Genomic DNA, 16561 nt, shown 5'->3' with positions numbered 1-16561 from the left:
TTGAAACATTTCTGTTGGGTTAAGGTAGATATTCTTAAGTCAACTATAAGAAAAAAATAGCATAAAGGAGGAGGGAATTTGAGTGGATAGCCGAGGCTCACCAATCAGGCTGGCTTTGGGCAAAATACAAGGCAGTTCTAGCACTGTGGACATTTCTTTGGAAGAATGACTGTGTGTGCAGGTTGGGAGCCTGGGTAAGTGGGTCCACTAAGACACAGTATCATCAGGAACTCAAGCTCGGGGTGAAATAACCGAATCATAAATAGCATAACACTGAGGAGAGAGTTTTCATGTTTTTCTTCTTTATACTGCGAAAAGCTCCTGCTGAAATAGTGGCATGTGCTGATAAATGTCCCCCTGAAGCAACGTGGCATCAGATCATGAGGGAGCCTCTGTTTCAACAGCAGCAAGAGAATGGGGACCATGCATGAAGACTGGGGACTGCTTAGATTATGTAGTTTTTTTTTCCTCTGTGTAGTGATTGTTACTGGAAGTAATGACACCTCAAACTTGGTAAAGCTCTGAGGGTTCATGGGCCTATAGTCAGAAAGGACAGTTGATTTAGGAGAGAATTTTTCTCTCACTAGTGTGATAGGAACTCAAGTCATTTAAATTGATATCCAAAAGTGATTACATTGATTACAAATGTTAAAATTAGGGGTGCAAATTGACATGGTATACGGTCAGCATTTTATATACCAAATAAAAATCTACATACAAAAAAGACTACCAGAAATTCGTCAGTATATTGTAGTATTTGGCTCTAGGCAATGTGTGTGTACCTTCTTCTTCTATATACTTTTCTATTTTAAAATAGTTCTATAATCAATATACATAATTTAAAATGGGAAAAACCTTAATTTTTTGAATGCAGCATATCATTTAAAATCAGTACTTTAATGACTGAATTACAGTTTTCTAAGAAAAAGTTAATCCAAAACATTAATGACATTCACATTTAAATACCTATGCATTGTGCATATCACAAAGGAAGAAATATTCTGAAAGTAAAATATGATATAATATGAGAATTTTGACTATATGATTACTTGTCAAATTCTGCATCATATATTATTTATTCTACTTATAAAGTAGCATGCACATTTTAATCAGTATCCTCAGAGAGTTTAGTACTGTCTGAGTGAGTCCTAAGCACAATTTAATCATTTTTAAATAAATAAATTTTTAGAATAAAGGTTTTACTAAATTTTATGGAACTATCACTATATCAAAATGCTGTCTTTTGTGTAGTCTGATCAAGTGTTATTCACTGCCAGACAATATTAGTTGTCAGACTTTGCTAATAGCACATAGAATGGGAATAGTTTAGTTGCAGAGCTGTTAACAGATGAGAGATGGAAGTATACCATCAGATTATGTAGTTTGAATAGGGATTGTGTCTATTATCATATTTAAGTCTAACGTTGATCTTTATGTCATTAAGGACTCTTTTGAGTTAAGTAACAGAAAAGCAAATCTAATAAGTTTAAACAATAAAAGAATTCTTTCATCTATATAAATTAAAAATCTGGGGATATATTTATCTTTATATTTTTTCTTGAACCAAGAAGAACCAAATCTCTCTTCTTCTCTATCTGCCTTGTTCTGTGCCAGTTCCATTCTCTGACATGCTTGTCCCTCATGCAATTAATATGGCAACATCTTCATTGCTCCAAGTTCAGTGAAAAAGAGGAAGCTTGTTTTTCCCATGAATATACACAAAACCCAGGGCTTGATTCTCACTCCAAATCTGTCACAAACCCATCACTGAATAGATTACTGGAACCAGAAGGAAGATATATTATATAGTGCACATTAGCCTAGATTGTGGCAGATAGCAAAACTCCAAAATCCCATGGGTTTGTAATGCCAGTCTTTGTATCTCACACACACTGTGTGGTCATCAAAGGTAGATTGCCTTTTGGTCATCCTCACTCCAGGACTTAGGCTGACAGAGCAGCCACTATCTGGTTGCTGTCATGATGGCAGAAGAAAGACATTTGTAGACCCACATTAGTAATTGAATCCTTGGACTCAAATTGAGACATATTTCTTTGATTCACAATTCATTAACCAAAACTAGTCATATGACCCCATTCAACCACAGGAGACAGAAAGTATAACCCTATCTTGTACTGAGACCAAAGGGAAATTGGATTTTTTGGTGAACAGCATTAATGAATGCCAAATGCACTCTTTGGCTTAGCTTATATGCTGACATGGACTTGGGAGTAGGGATGGCTCCTCCACACTTGGGAGCCACTTGGGAGAAAATTTAGGATATTATCAGAAAAAGGTGAATTAGAAGAAAAAAAATTGTCAACACTACAATTAAGTCAGTATCTAGTAAATGACCAATGTTCTGGATTCAGTATATCTTCCTTGTTGCCCATAGAAATATTGCTCTATGGAGATGCCTCCTATAGAGACAGAAATGATTTCAGGAGTTTTGCAGGGCTTTGCCCTGAAGGAATATGTGAAAGTGTTAATTCGCACATCAAAGGCTGCCTTGCCTCAGGAGGGCATCTCACAGGTCAGTAGCAGCTGCTTTCCAAGGTGATTCTGCAGTCTCAAACCTGTGGCCTTCACCTGCTTTGTATGACAAAGCAGGTTTGCATGGAGCCACGGGATGAGAGCTGATCAAAGAGTGCCCACCCGACAGACAGACATCTGCAGCTAAAAGCAATTAGACTAAGGGACAATTTCTGCTTCACTCCTGACTACCTGTCTCAATCCACAATAACTAGTTAAAGAAATATAGAGCCACTGTATCTCTAAAACTTTCTGCTAAGTGACAGCTTTATCTTAGAACTTAGAAGTTTGTCTTAGAAAGATTTTGTAACCGTTTGCTCACGTAGATAGAGTTAATTAAGGGATCTCTAGAAGCATTTTGGGAGACTTTTAACCTAAAATGAACTACCTGTTATGTAAATCTGTTACCCCTGGCAACCGATCACTGTACCTATAAATACTCATGTGAAACTTTACTGAGGCCTCACAGCTCACAGGAATGCTGTGGGTTCCCCTGATACCCCAACTATTATAAATCTATACTATTATAAAACTGTACTTTCAGCTCTGTGTATTCTTTTATTTCTCTATTCTATTATTTTCTATTTTCTATTATTTCCTTATCCTTTGTGATGAACCCTGCCTAAGGGACCCAATTTTTTTCTGGGAGTGTAGCTAACTCCCAGCACTTCCTGTGTGAATAAATTATTAACTTTCAAGAGTTAAAAAATTTACCATATCTGTAGTTATAATCAACAGCCAAAAACTAAATTTTTCACTCTATGCTCCTGACTTTAATCTGGCTAGTACCCTGAAGTAACCAATACATACTAAAAAGTTTTAGAGCAGACATTTAAAATCTAGTTCAGTGCCTAATCTATGGGTCATAGGACAGCTCAACCTATGAAAAAGTAAGGTGGTTTTAAGCCTGTAACTCTAGCTTGCTTTGCAAATAAAGATATGAAATTCACACTTGGATCTTTATTCTTAGCACCTGGCTAGAACAGTTCTGTCCCCTTGTAGATAGTACTATCATTAGGCCAGGCATTATTTTTTTTCTTTAAGATATTCATAGTCAAGGACTTTTCTTCCTTTAGTCATGAGGAACAGATACCCACTTAAACGAATTCAAGGAAAGAGTTTATTGCAGGGCTACAATGGTTAATCTCTGGTTTCTCCATCTCTAGGGCTATATGGATTCTTTCATCTTGATTTTTCTCCTTCTCTTTCTTAGCATCTATTTTTCCTTTCTGAATAATCTTTCAGTTTATTAATTTTTATAGTTCATTATAATATAACAAAAGGACAATGGTAAGTTACAGTCTCTGAGACTGTTAGTCAAATTCCAAAGAAAGAGAATTAAATTGGCTAGCTGTTAGAAACTGGTCTACTGTTAGTCAAATCAGCTCTGGCTAGGGAAATGTATCACATGGTATATTCAGCCAACTGGGTCTTTGGGTGGGGCAGGTTATGTAAGAAGGAAAATTGTACAAGAAAGATAATTGGCTATGTCTGCAGTAGGAATTATGATGAGAAAATTAATACTATTTATACTCACTGCAATTATAAGTGCTTTACAAATATTAAATCATTTAATAATTTGACAACTATTAGGAATGTAGGTACTAAGAATAGTACCTACATTAATTTACATTATTAATTTATTATTATCATATTATAGATAAAAAAACTGAGATTCAGAGAAATCAGATCACTTACCCATGGTCATATAGTTAATAAGAGGCAGAGCTACCCAGGATTTAAAACTGGGCAGTTTTGGTCTAGAGTCTGTCATCCTACCTATTATGCTATATAAACTTTAGGATAACACTCTTTGTTATCCTAAAGCATCTGAGTTGATATCAGCAACTTTATTAATGTTTTGGGGTGTTCCCTTAAACCTCTTTGTCAGTAGTAAAATGCTTTTCATTCTCCAAAGCTCATTTTACATATCAGCATGTTCATGTTGCAAGCTTTCATGAGCCCCTTGCTGCTTCTGCTCCTAAACCACCCTGTGCATTCCTTTAATTACCACATAGATCACCTTGCACTACAATCAGATAGTACTGTGATACTGTGTGCTTCTATAAGGCAAAGGCCGTATATTTCTAATCTTTATATTCCTGGTGCAAAGTGTAGACTGGCTCATAGTATGTTATACTTAATGAATTGTCATTGGATTATTCACTTAATGAAAGAATGAGTGCAATTAAATATAAATTATGTAAATTTTACCAATTTCTCTTCTGTTATCATTATATAGGACAAAAAGCACGTCCATAAGAAAATCTGGGAAAAATGCCTGTGAATCTTTGAAATTACTGGGATTCAGAAGCCGAGACAGTGGTTGGTTTGTGCTTGACGATGTCGTGGTGAGAACCGTACAGAATGGCTTGATATCATTTGAATTGTGTGAACATTTAGATAGGTAATACAATAGCAAAGTTGACGATATTCCCTCCTGATGGTCTATAACTGATGTTTACACAAATGTAGTCATAGGACTAAATTTTTATTCCTCAAATAGGAATATGAACCATTCTTTAGGGTATGCTTAAAATCCAAGCCAGAATTGACATGGATATGCTATCTGTAATTTCATTCCTGATAGTTTAACAAGTGCTCTTGGAAACCACTCATGACTTAGATTTATTTTAACAGGTTTTTTGCAATTCTGAAACAGTTTTAAAATAGCACCTTCATTTCTGAAATTCCATGGAGATAGTAATTAACCATTCATGTTATGCTTATCTCATAACTATATATATGTAAACTGAATTTGCTATTTCAGTGCCCTCATTTTGCTTTCTCATTTCCATGTTTTCTAGACTTCCCATTTTTTATGAGAAGAGTTTTAGACAGATTTAAATTTCTTGAGGAGTAGCCACTCAAAAAGAGAGGGCAATGTCAAAGATAGTGTTTATTTCATAATGGGAGGCCTCATATCTATGATTGTCTCAAAGTAAATTCCTGAGAAACAGACTCTGAGATGAGAAGCAGGTGATTAGAGGGAGGGTGCTCAGGTGAAGCCTGCAGGGCGAGGGAGGAAGTCGGGAAAACTATGGTTTCAGGAAATGTGAGTAGCAAGGATGCTGGCTTTCCACCCCACATGGGCCAGTCCTGCTCCGTAGGTGTGGGGCTGCTCTGGACCAGGAGGCTGCTGTGCGCCAATTCTCTGCAGAAGAACTGGGGACAAGGTGGCCTAGCCCGGAGATAAGCATAATATGAACAGTTAATTACTATCTCCATGGAATTTCAGAAATGAAGGTACTGTTTTAAAACTATTTTGGAGTTAAAAGAAAGCTGTAAAAATAAATCTAAGTTATGAGTGTTTTTCAAAAGCCCTTGTCTATATTGGCTTCCTAAAGTTGCTATAACAAATTACCACAAACTGGTTGGCTTAAATAACAGAAATTTATTGTTGCACAGTTTTGGAGGCCAGAAATCCAAAATCAAGGTGTGTTGGCAGGGTGTGTTCCTTCTGAGGACTGTGGGGGAAGGATCTGTCCAGGCCTTTCTCCTTAGCTTATAGATGGTATTTGCATGGTGTTCTCTACGTACGCATTTCTTTGTTCAGAAATTTTCCCTTTTTATGACACCAGTCAAATTTCTTTGGGGACCACCCTAATGACCTCATCTTAACTTCATTACCTCTGTAGAGACCCTATCTTTGAATAAAATCACACATGCTAGGATTTAGTACTTCAACTATGAATGGGACACGCAACTCAATCAATAGCGGAGTTCACCGTAACAATCCTTACCACCCAGAGACAGAGATGAATATTCAATCCCCATTTAATTATGCTATACATTCCGCATCCTGTGGGGAGTAAATGGATTCTGTTGATCATCTTTCTCTTCTATATTTTGAAATAATACTCTTTGGTTATGCTAATTAAGACTTAAAATACGTTGCCATATTTAGAGCTGAGCTGAGACTATATGGATTTTTTAAAGAGTGTGTTTTAGAGTTTAGTCTCATTTGAGCCGGTTGACTGACTGCCAAGAGCTTCACTGAGGTCATTCATAAATCTAACCTGTTGGTCATCAGAATACTTGATTTTAAAGGAAGTTTGGATGATGATGGCATTTTTCTTGGATGTTATTAGATATCAGTGATGTTTTTAAGCCTGTATTTTTCTGTCATTTCGCCTCTTCTCTTCCATGCAGGTTTATTGTGTTTCACCTGTCTTCTGTCGTGGACAATAGCCATTTGCTTACTCTTGTGAAATCTTTAGAGGAAGCCATGCTCAGCACCACCGCCTGCCTCGTACTGTCTCACCAGAAGGACAATCCACACAGAATAGCTATTTTAGTAGTGCCTTCCAAAGACGTACACCAGACGCTTAAGAGCTTGCGTGTGGAAGGGTTTGGGGGACCTCCAGAGCCATCTCGGCATTTCCAAGTAAGAGAAGGAGACCAACTTCTTTTACGGTTTACTGGAAATATATTTGCCTCAAGTAAGTATAAAGAAATCTTTTTATATATTTTATGGGCTATAAGCCACAAACTTCAGAAGGAGTTCGCTTAACTTGTGTTGCTAAGTAAACCTTCAGAGGATTGAGGGGAGATTTCAGGAAGTAGGAAGAGAAAAGGATTTATTCACTTCTTCCTTCTCAGTCTCTTTCTTCTCTACTTAGGGATGCGTGTTCCTTTATGGGCATATTCTAAGTGACTCTTTATAGAAACAGCCTTCTCCGCAGTTACTACCCGAGTGCAAGCCAGGATCATCTTGTCCCTACAACAATGCAGTTGCCGTCTAAGTGCTCCCCTGCTTCCACTCTGAGCCACATGAAATCTATTTCCGTCCAGTAACAAGAGTACTCTCTTAAAAGCACAAATCATGCTATATTATTCCTCTGATTAAAACCTTATTAGTACCTCCTACTCCACCTAAAGTAGTATCAACAGTCTTTAGGCTGTCCTACAAAGAATCTAACCTGCGGTCAGTGGACTCTCAAGAGATATGTGGATAGAGCTACATTCCAGTGTAATTGCCTGATTTGTAATTCCATGGATTTTATTTTATGTATTTAAAAGACTACTCTCAGAAGCAATTGACAGTTTTCAGCAGACTCCACAGGGGTCTGTGACAAAAGAGGTTAGTAACATTGATCTAGAGGACGTACAGGGCTTTCTTCTCATCACCGTGTGTATTTAGTGTTATTTTTGTTTCCATTGTAAATCTTACCACAATTTGAAATTATTTTATTTATTTACTTTTGGTTCATATAGTTACGTATGTTCTTTCCTGGAGTGAAACCTTCACGAGGGCAATGACGTGGCTGTCTTGTCATAGCCCCTCCAGGCCTCACGCAGGGGCCTGGCACGCCCAAGGCTCTGGACAGCTGTGCAGTGAATGACTGGACATCTGACAGCGCTGAGGGATCTCCCTGATTTTGAAGGGTGATCAGTACGAGACGTGGCAGGAAGCCGGGAGGAGAGAGGGAGCGGCTGAGACAGAAGAGATAAAAGGAGGGAGACGAAGAGAGAGAAAAGCACGGAGAGAAAACAGCTGTGTGGGAAAAGAGAGCACACGCTCTTTGGGGAGTTGCTGTTACGGCAGTTTCTTTTCTATTAAGTCGGCCCCTTTTCTTTCTAACTCCTTTCTACGGGTGTGCGTGAAGGTGGCTTGTGGGGGAGAATTAAAGGATGGGTTAAATGGGGATTTCTGGCCTAGGAGCACTTGACTTGAGGTGATATTCTGTATTTATGTAATAAATTAATGTGTATTCTATTGAGTTAAATGATACCTATTTTCTCTGATTCAGGAAATCGCTCCAAGCTCCATTTGTTGCTTCAAAAACTGATGAGGCTTGAAGCTGATGCTGCCCTTTTTCTGGCATCTCAGGAATAAGTGAGACCCAAGTATCTCAGCTTGCAGTCTGTTCCACTCTCACTGTCACATGCAGGGTCTCAGCCAGCTGAGTCTCTGACGGGATTTAGTGAGTGAGCAACAAGGAGGTCAGAGAAGGGGGAGGGGGAGCAAGAGGAGGAAGAGGAAGGAAGGGTGGAAGAGATCCCTTTCTACTTGGCTTCCGGAGCAGAAACCACAGTGTCCACCCCGGGGAAATCTCTCTGTGAGAGAGAGTCGAAAACCAGAAGTGTCCCACCCAAACTAATGATGCAAATGCTTTTCCTGCAGTACTTGGGACAGCACTGTGTTTACCTACTCCCTGAACAGGAGTGAGTTACTGTTCCTCTCGTAGGCGGGGGTACTGCGTGTACTGTTGCCTGCGATGGAGACTGGGGAACACATGCTAAATCAGGGTGCCCAGAGACAGCCGGCACGTGTGCAGTTCCCCCCACACGGGATGGAGGAGAGCTCATCGTCACTCAAGGAAAAAGAGTCTGGCAGGATGCCCAGGTCCTGTATGCTTTGCTTTTCCTAGGGACCCATGCTCAGACCTGGAGCTTTACTGGGTTTTTCTCTGCCAAAGAGGAATAAGACCCTCAGCATAGAATTGACACCTCATCCTTCCATCAGGGCCTGGGGTAGTCTCTGTGGGTATCGCAGAGATGAAGCCAAAGAGTCTCTGCCTGCAGGGTTCTCCTCCCCTCCCCCTCCCCACCCTCACCCCCAGATCTCTCCTACTGTAACAGATGCAATCTTTAATTTACTCACTTAATTGTTTGATCAGTGCCAGTTTCTGTGACTGCAGCCCCACGAGAGGAGGGACTGTCCTGCTGGGGAGCACCTTTCAATTCCCAGCACCGAGGACTCGGCCTGGCAGCTAGAAGGAGCTCAGTGATTATTTTTTGGAAGAAATGAAGGCAAAAGCTTAAGAACTTAACATTATAGTACTAAGTGTGACTAAAATATTAAAAACTTTCACTAACAAATACAAGCAATTGCCCTTTGAAAAATGCCCAAATCTCCCTATACACTTATATAAAATATGATGACTCTTTTGAGTGAGGTTCATGGGAAATGGACTTTATTTCTATTTCTAAGAGGAAGTAAGATATATGGGTGCTCCCCTTGGTTTTTATGTTGATCTTTGGTATTCTTCTGGACACAAGCTACACCATGCTTTCATTCTCTAGGTTAAAGCTGCCAGTTCAGCACCTAGACTTTCTGTCGCATGACATCCAAGCCACCGGTGCACATAAAATTCAGAAAGTGCTCTGAAGAGCTTTCATAAGAGTTATATATTGACACCTTGCATCAACCATAACATCCAATAATGCCCTGTGGAGGTCTGTGTGTCTCAAAGTTGCCCTGGATGCCCTTTGGCTCAGGGAAGAGATTTTCCTCGATACGTATGTAGGAGGCTACAATAACCGTTCTTTTCTTCACTCAACAAAAATTCCCTGCCCTTATATATATTATAATCAAGTGAGGAGAGACAGAGAATAAGCACATAAGTCAATAAGATGCACAATTTAACATGCACTGAAAAGTGAATTATAGAAGAGCAAAGCAGAAAAAGGATAAAGAGAGTCTTGGGGGGAGTGGCAGGGTTGCAGTTTTAAGTAGTCGTCAGGAAAGACCGTTTTGAGAGGGTGACGTAAACAGCCTCTGAGGAGGTGAGAGAGCACGCCATCACGCTGTCTCAGGGGAGTTTGTCCCAGGTGGAGAGATTACAAGTGCAAGTGAAGTGAGGCAGAAATGTGCCTTGCGTGTTTGAGGAACAGGCGGGGGCTGGCGTGGCCGGATCAGAGAGAGTCAGGAGAGGTTGTAGGAGATGAGATGAGGACTCGTCATGCCTTGTAGGCCACTGCAAAGGCTTTGCCTTTTATGCTAAATGAAATGGGGAATCGTGAAGGGTTTTCAGCAGAGGAGCGACCTGAGTTAGACTACAACTGTGTTGAGCACAGACTGCAGAAGCAAGAGTAAAAGCCGGGAGACCAGTTAATGTTTAATTGTAGTAAATCAAACAAGAGATGGCGGTGGCTTAGAGGCAGAGGTGATGGGGAATGGGTTAGAATATAGAAATACTCTGAGTTTCCATATTGGAAAACTTCTGGTTTTCCATATTGCTACCCCTTTCTGCTAGCCCTTGCCTGACTTTTCTAAGCAAAAGCATTTATTCCTACATTTGCGCTTTCTATGTCATCAATGAGACATAGAAATATGAGAAATGTTCAATTCCCATCATTGAGAAGAAAATATATTGTTATAAGGAACATCTAGTAACAATACATATGTATTGAACAGCTACAATTAGCATGTGCCAGGCCTTGGCAATCATTTTATCCGTATTTTCTCATTTCATTTCCAGAGTGATCCTAGGAGGTAAGTTTTATTTTTTCATGTTTTAAGGATAAGGAAGTTAAGTCTTCAAGAAGCTCAGAGATGTGAAATAACTGGATGAACATTACAATGTAGACAAACCTCTAGACTCAAGTCCAGAGGTTGGACTTGAATCTAGATCTTTATATCCATTATTTCAACCACTACATTATAGTTTTCTATAAATTTTACGAAGTGTAGTACAGACATATATGCTTTAAGAAACATGGTAGTTTTCACTCTACTGTTGAAATAACAAAGTAAAATATTCTGATTCTCCTGGTACAGCCTCTACGAGTGAAAGGTCATGTTCACAAAAGCTCTGGTATTTTCAGTGAGGAGTTGAGAAGATTTTTACACATCATTATTTTAGGAGAATCCACCAAATTTTCTTAGAAGTTTTAGTAACATGAATGCATTAACTATTGAGCTTGGAAATTCTAGAAAAGCACTGTGCATTTCTGCAATTGTAGACATGTTTCATATCTGCACTGTTTAGTAAGGTAGCCACTAGATATACACAGCTATTGAGCACTTTAAATGTGGTTAGAGTGACTGAGGATTTGGATTTTTATTTTATTTAATTTTAATTAATTTTCACTTAAACACCCACATTACAGAAGAGTGAAGTTTTAGAATGTATGGATAGTTAGAGGAAAAGAGAAAGATAATTCTCGAAGGGTGAAAACAATTTTCTAAATACTGTAAAAGCTGAATATTTCCAGTAGTTTCTGGTTACAGCAAAATAGAACAGAAAAAGAAATAAAAGATTGCAAGACTTAGAGAGCACCTGGCCCAATTACAGATGAGAAATCTTTTGAGTCATCTATACAGTCTCAGCCTATTGCTGCTTTATCAATTATGTTTTGACAAGAGACAATGATACAAAAAAGCTTTAATTGTATTTAACAATTAAAATGATTATTTGGATTTTAAAAAATTAAGTAACTCAAAGTGTTATGTTTTACTTAATGGTAACAAATGCATTTTAATTATATTTAGGCAATGGGAAGGATTATGGAAAAGACTACAAACTGATTTTTCATTTGCAAAGAAAACCCAGGCTGAAACTCCAAATCAAAGAGGTGGATGAATTTGGAAACTATAGCTGCCCTCATTATAAGGGCGCCATTGTTGTTTATAAAATACCTAAAGAGAAGATAATCCCCAACTTGGATCAATCTCTCATTGTTTATGAAAACCATGAGTTGCCAATTTGCAAATTACCATTGAGATTGCCAAAGGTGAGTTATTTTACTTTTTCTTCCCTGCCCCCCACACCCTTTTTTTTTTGAGATATGGTCTCTGTCACCTGGGTGCTAGAGTACAGTGGCATCATCATAGCTCACTGCAACCTCGATCCTCCTGCCTCAGCCTCCCGAGTAGCTGGGACTACATACAGATGCATATCACCGTGCCCAGCTAATTTTTCTATTTTTAGTAAAGATGGGGTCTTACTCTTGCTCAGATTGGTCTTGAACCCCTGACCTCAAGCAATCCAAAGTGCTAGAATTATACGTACGAGCCACCGTGCCCCGCCTTACTTTTCTAATTACCATATTTTGTTAATTCTTTATATTTCTCTGCTGCAATCAGTTTTGCAGACATATGGATACATAAGATTGAAAGAAAAGATAAGGATAAAGTTGATAAGGAAGGAGCAGGTAAGTCCAATTTTAGAGTGGTAGAATATATGCGAGGATTTCTACTTTTTTCATATCAGCCTTTCTAACAAGAGCAGTTCAAATTAATCTGGCTCTCACAGTAGGCGGTTAATGACTACGGAACTCATGTGATTCATTTACTGTGACTGCATCTGAGTAACTGGGAAATCACTTGTGAAAACATTGAATACATTTCAGAGCACAGCACGGCACTTAGAAAAAATCATGGTGAACAGGAAAATGACGTCAAAATGTTTTCAGTGAGACTTACCAAGTCCTGCATGTTTGCTTTATGAGTTAATTGCTCTTACCTAAAATTTTTACTTATATCAGAAAGTAGGATTAAATTATTTCGAGGACAAGTCAACATACAAACACATACATTTTACTGCTGTATATACAATTTCTTTCAGTGGTCCAGGGCTTAGTACATCTAAACTGTATTCTTAATTAGAAATATAATTGAAAATTTATTTTACCACTCCTGAGGAAAAGCAAACTTCTTCTTCTTTAAATAAAGCTAAAACTGTTTTTCCATGTTTTCACTTTTTGTGTTATGAACAGCAGAAATGTGTTTTCCATGGGGTCAGATTTTGTACTGATTTTAAGTAAATCAGTAAAGTAATTTAACAAATATTAATTGAACTTCTGAAATAGGGAATGCGCTATGCTAAGCCATGACAAATACAGAGCTGTAAAGGATAGTATATGGCCTGGAGCTGTGTTGTCCCAAATGGTCGCCACCATCACCTGTGGCTGTTAAGCATTTGAAATGTGGCTAGTCTGAATGCAGATGGGCTATAAATTTAAGATACACCCTGGATTTCAAAGATTCAGTACAAATAATATATAAACTATCTCATTAATTATTTGTTTATATTGATTACATGGCAAATTTATAATATTTTGGTTATATCAGGTTAAATAAAATATTATTAAAGTTAATTTCACCTTTTTAAAAACATTTTTATGTGGCTACTAGAATATTTTAAATTACCTATGTCTCTAATTATATTCCTATGGGATAGTACTTCTCTAATGAATTTATAGTCCAGCAAAGTATACAAAACACATATACAGAATTTCCTTATGAGGCAGTAACTGATTAGACTAATGGTATAAACAATGTACCAATAGTTATTCAGGAGACAGAAATAACTTTTTTGGAAGGTGAAACCAGTATTTGTTGTGGTGATTGTGACATTTTATCTGAGCTTTGTAAGTTGGTGGAAATTTGGCCAATTGAAATGGAGAAAAAAGCAAGTTAGGGTGAGGAAATGGAGTGTGTTTGAGGGTGGTGGGCACAGCTTGGCAGGAATTCACGACTTGTATGCTAACCATTGTAATAATTTCTAATATGCCAGAGGTCTTTCCAGGGCTTTACATGCATTGTGTCATTAGATCCTCACAAAAATCCTATGACATGTTATCATTGTTCTCATTTTATAGGAAACTGAAGCACAGAAATTTTAGGCAACTTGCCCATGGTCCCACAACTAAATATGTGGCAGAACTAAAGTTCAAACCCAGGAAATCTGCCTCCCACTTGTTGAAATGAACAACCACTAGCTGTCACCACATTAGCAACGATAAAGCAACGATTCTTAGTCAAGATTACAGGATGGATTAGAGAGCATCCAGGTTGACCTTTAAAGCCGCATGACAAGTTCATATACACTATGCTTTAATGGAGAGGTAATTTTAGAAACATAACAAATGAGGACATGGACACCACCTAATCAACCTGAAACCAGCCCTAGTTCAGAGAAGCAGGCTACTAGAAACATTAACTTTTTTTTTTGATTGTACCAACCTTTTATTTATTTGTTTGTTTGTTTGTTTGTTGATTTTTATTTCAAGATATTTTAGGGTACAAATGTTTAGGTTACATATATTGCCTTTGCACCGCCTGAGTGGGGTTCCTGGGAGGCAAAATCTATGAAACCACCGATGCTGAAAACGGTGATATTGTGATGACAGGGTAGCCATACAGGTGTGCATCCACTATCGGTTTTGCTCCTGTGCATTTTCATTTGTACCTTAGGCCTTTGCACCACGGCCCTGTGTTCCCTGTGCTCGGGGCACTCTTGCCTCAATCGTCACGTAGCTGGTTCTTTATCAGTCAGGTCTCAGCTCAGAGATCACTCTATTCCCTCATCGCCTCGTCCAAAGTCACTCCTTAACCCAGCATACCCTGTTTACATTGACTTTATAACATTCATCATTAAATGATATTATTAGAATTACTTACTGGTTCATGTATTTTCTATTTGCCTTTGCTCCTTGAGAAGGCAGACTCCGTGGGTGCGGGGCTTTCTCTGTTCCGTGCGGGCCCTGTCTTCAGTGATCAGGGCGGTGCCTGGCACACTGGCAGGGGGCACTGTAAATCTTTGTGACCGGAGGAATGAGGGAGTTCTATAGTTTTCATTAGCTTCTAAAGCTTAAGAACTAGTAACTCAAGGGGATACCTGAATTCTCTCCATTCAGTAGTTTAGAGCCTGGTTCTGCAAACTCTTAACTGGCAGGCTAGAGAACCGCTTTGGATTAGTGTGCAGGTTTGGAGCGGGGAGTGCACATCAGGGCTCTCTGGGCAGCTCCACGTGGCACATCACCTCCAGAGAGCTCTGTGCTGTTCTGCTCTATGGGATGGTGGAAGCGAGACAATTTAGGGGCTGGTAGAATTCTCTGGCAGGAGGCAATGAGGGCCTTCCTGGGATAATGGCAGACAACGGAAAGGAAGGCTCTTATCCAAGAGAAGACACACATGAAATCCAAAACTGTGGCAGCTTTCAGTTATCAGTGTTTATTCTGTTGCTTGACTTTGTAAATTAGTTAGCTGAATTAGCCAAGCTAGATAATTTAGGAGTTTATATAGATTTTCCTCAGTAAAAGTTCTAGCACACCATTCCCTACCCACTTGCCTGAGTAATTCCTACTGGTCACCCCTCACATCTCTGCCTAAGTGCCACCTCTCCCAGGAAGCCTTCCCTGACGTCCCCCTCTCTATTAAGCTAGGTGTTCCTGGTCTGTACAGCCACAACCTTCTGTGCTTTCCCGTCACTGTCGTTAGCGTGTTGCATTAGGATCAATTGCTTGTTTTCTTCCTGATACGCAAGTGTCTCTCAGCCACGTCGTTGTTACTGCCTTCCTCAGGAGTCTTTTTAGCCTTTCTTTTCCTAGTCCCTTCTTACCATGAAATTGTATTACCACAGATATACTGTGTGTCTACAATGTGCTTTGTACATTAAAAGAATAAGCTTTTTTATTGTTTTATCTCACCCAAGGACAAATTTTCTCTCCCCAAGGGTGGCATCGCCCCCACTGAGGCTGAATGCAACGAACTGCGCAGGCGCACACTGCCCCGCTCAACTTTGCATTGCCGGTGCCGGGTGCACAGTGCTTGCTTGATAAGTACCTGCGGATGGCAGGATGAACGATGTCATTTCTGCAAACCCTAACATTGTCCAGGCTTAAAATTGATAGTCTTGAAACTATATTGGCATGTTTAAAAATGGTACACTTTAAATGTCTTCTGCTTTTCATGTGAATCTGCTGCCAGCGTGCCATCTGCACTTTCCTTCTCTGCCAGACGGGCTCGTGGGGGGCTTTCCAGACTCACTCTCAGCCCTCTCTGGTGCCCAGAGTCTTCACGAATAAGTTTGCCAGGGTAGAAAAGCATCTGTGGCTGAGGAAAAACTTTTTCCTTCATTTAAAACTTATATATCTAAATGGAAATTGAAACCATGACCTTTATATCTGTGAGAATGGGCTTCTTCCACTGAGTTCAGAATTGTAAATATCCCCCTCAGCTAAGCACTGTGAGAGTGTGCTGTTTTTCAGGAAATGGAAGTACCCTTATCACAGGAGTTTGGCGTTAGTGAACACAAAACTATGCAGACATTTATACATGTAGCGTAAAATAGGTGAAGATATTTGTCAAAATTAAAAGCTCTTTACACACAGAGGAGAGCAGTATATATTTATATGTGTGTATAGAAATAGACACACACTTTCACACACACACACACAGAGACAATTATGAGAGCAATACACTATGCCTGATTCCTAAGATGTGAAGACATATCACTTTTTTTTTTTTTTTTTTTTTGAGACAAGAGTCTCACTGTGTTGCCAGGGCTAGAGTGAG

The 16561-nt window shown here is 39.1% G+C and overlaps 1 protein-coding gene across 2 annotated transcripts in view; it reads left to right on the top strand.

Moving 5' to 3' along the window:
- DTHD1 (death domain containing 1) overlaps positions 1-16561 on the top strand; it is a 58979-nt gene that overhangs the window by 20665 nt on the left and 21753 nt on the right. For both annotated transcript variants that reach the window (XM_012644480.1, XM_012644479.1), the window contains exons 5-7: positions 4775-4939; positions 6685-6974; positions 11753-11994. In XM_012644480.1, the coding sequence (XP_012499934.1) occupies positions 4775-4939; positions 6685-6974; positions 11753-11994 (697 nt within the window). The remainder of the gene's footprint in view (positions 1-4774; positions 4940-6684; positions 6975-11752; positions 11995-16561) is intronic.

This window comes from Propithecus coquereli, unplaced genomic scaffold (assembly GCF_000956105.1).
Source record: "Propithecus coquereli isolate 6110/MARCELLA unplaced genomic scaffold, Pcoq_1.0 Scaffold213, whole genome shotgun sequence".
Lineage (NCBI taxonomy): Eukaryota > Metazoa > Chordata > Mammalia > Primates > Indriidae > Propithecus > Propithecus coquereli.
This window is presented reverse-complemented; position numbering and strand designations above follow the sequence as displayed.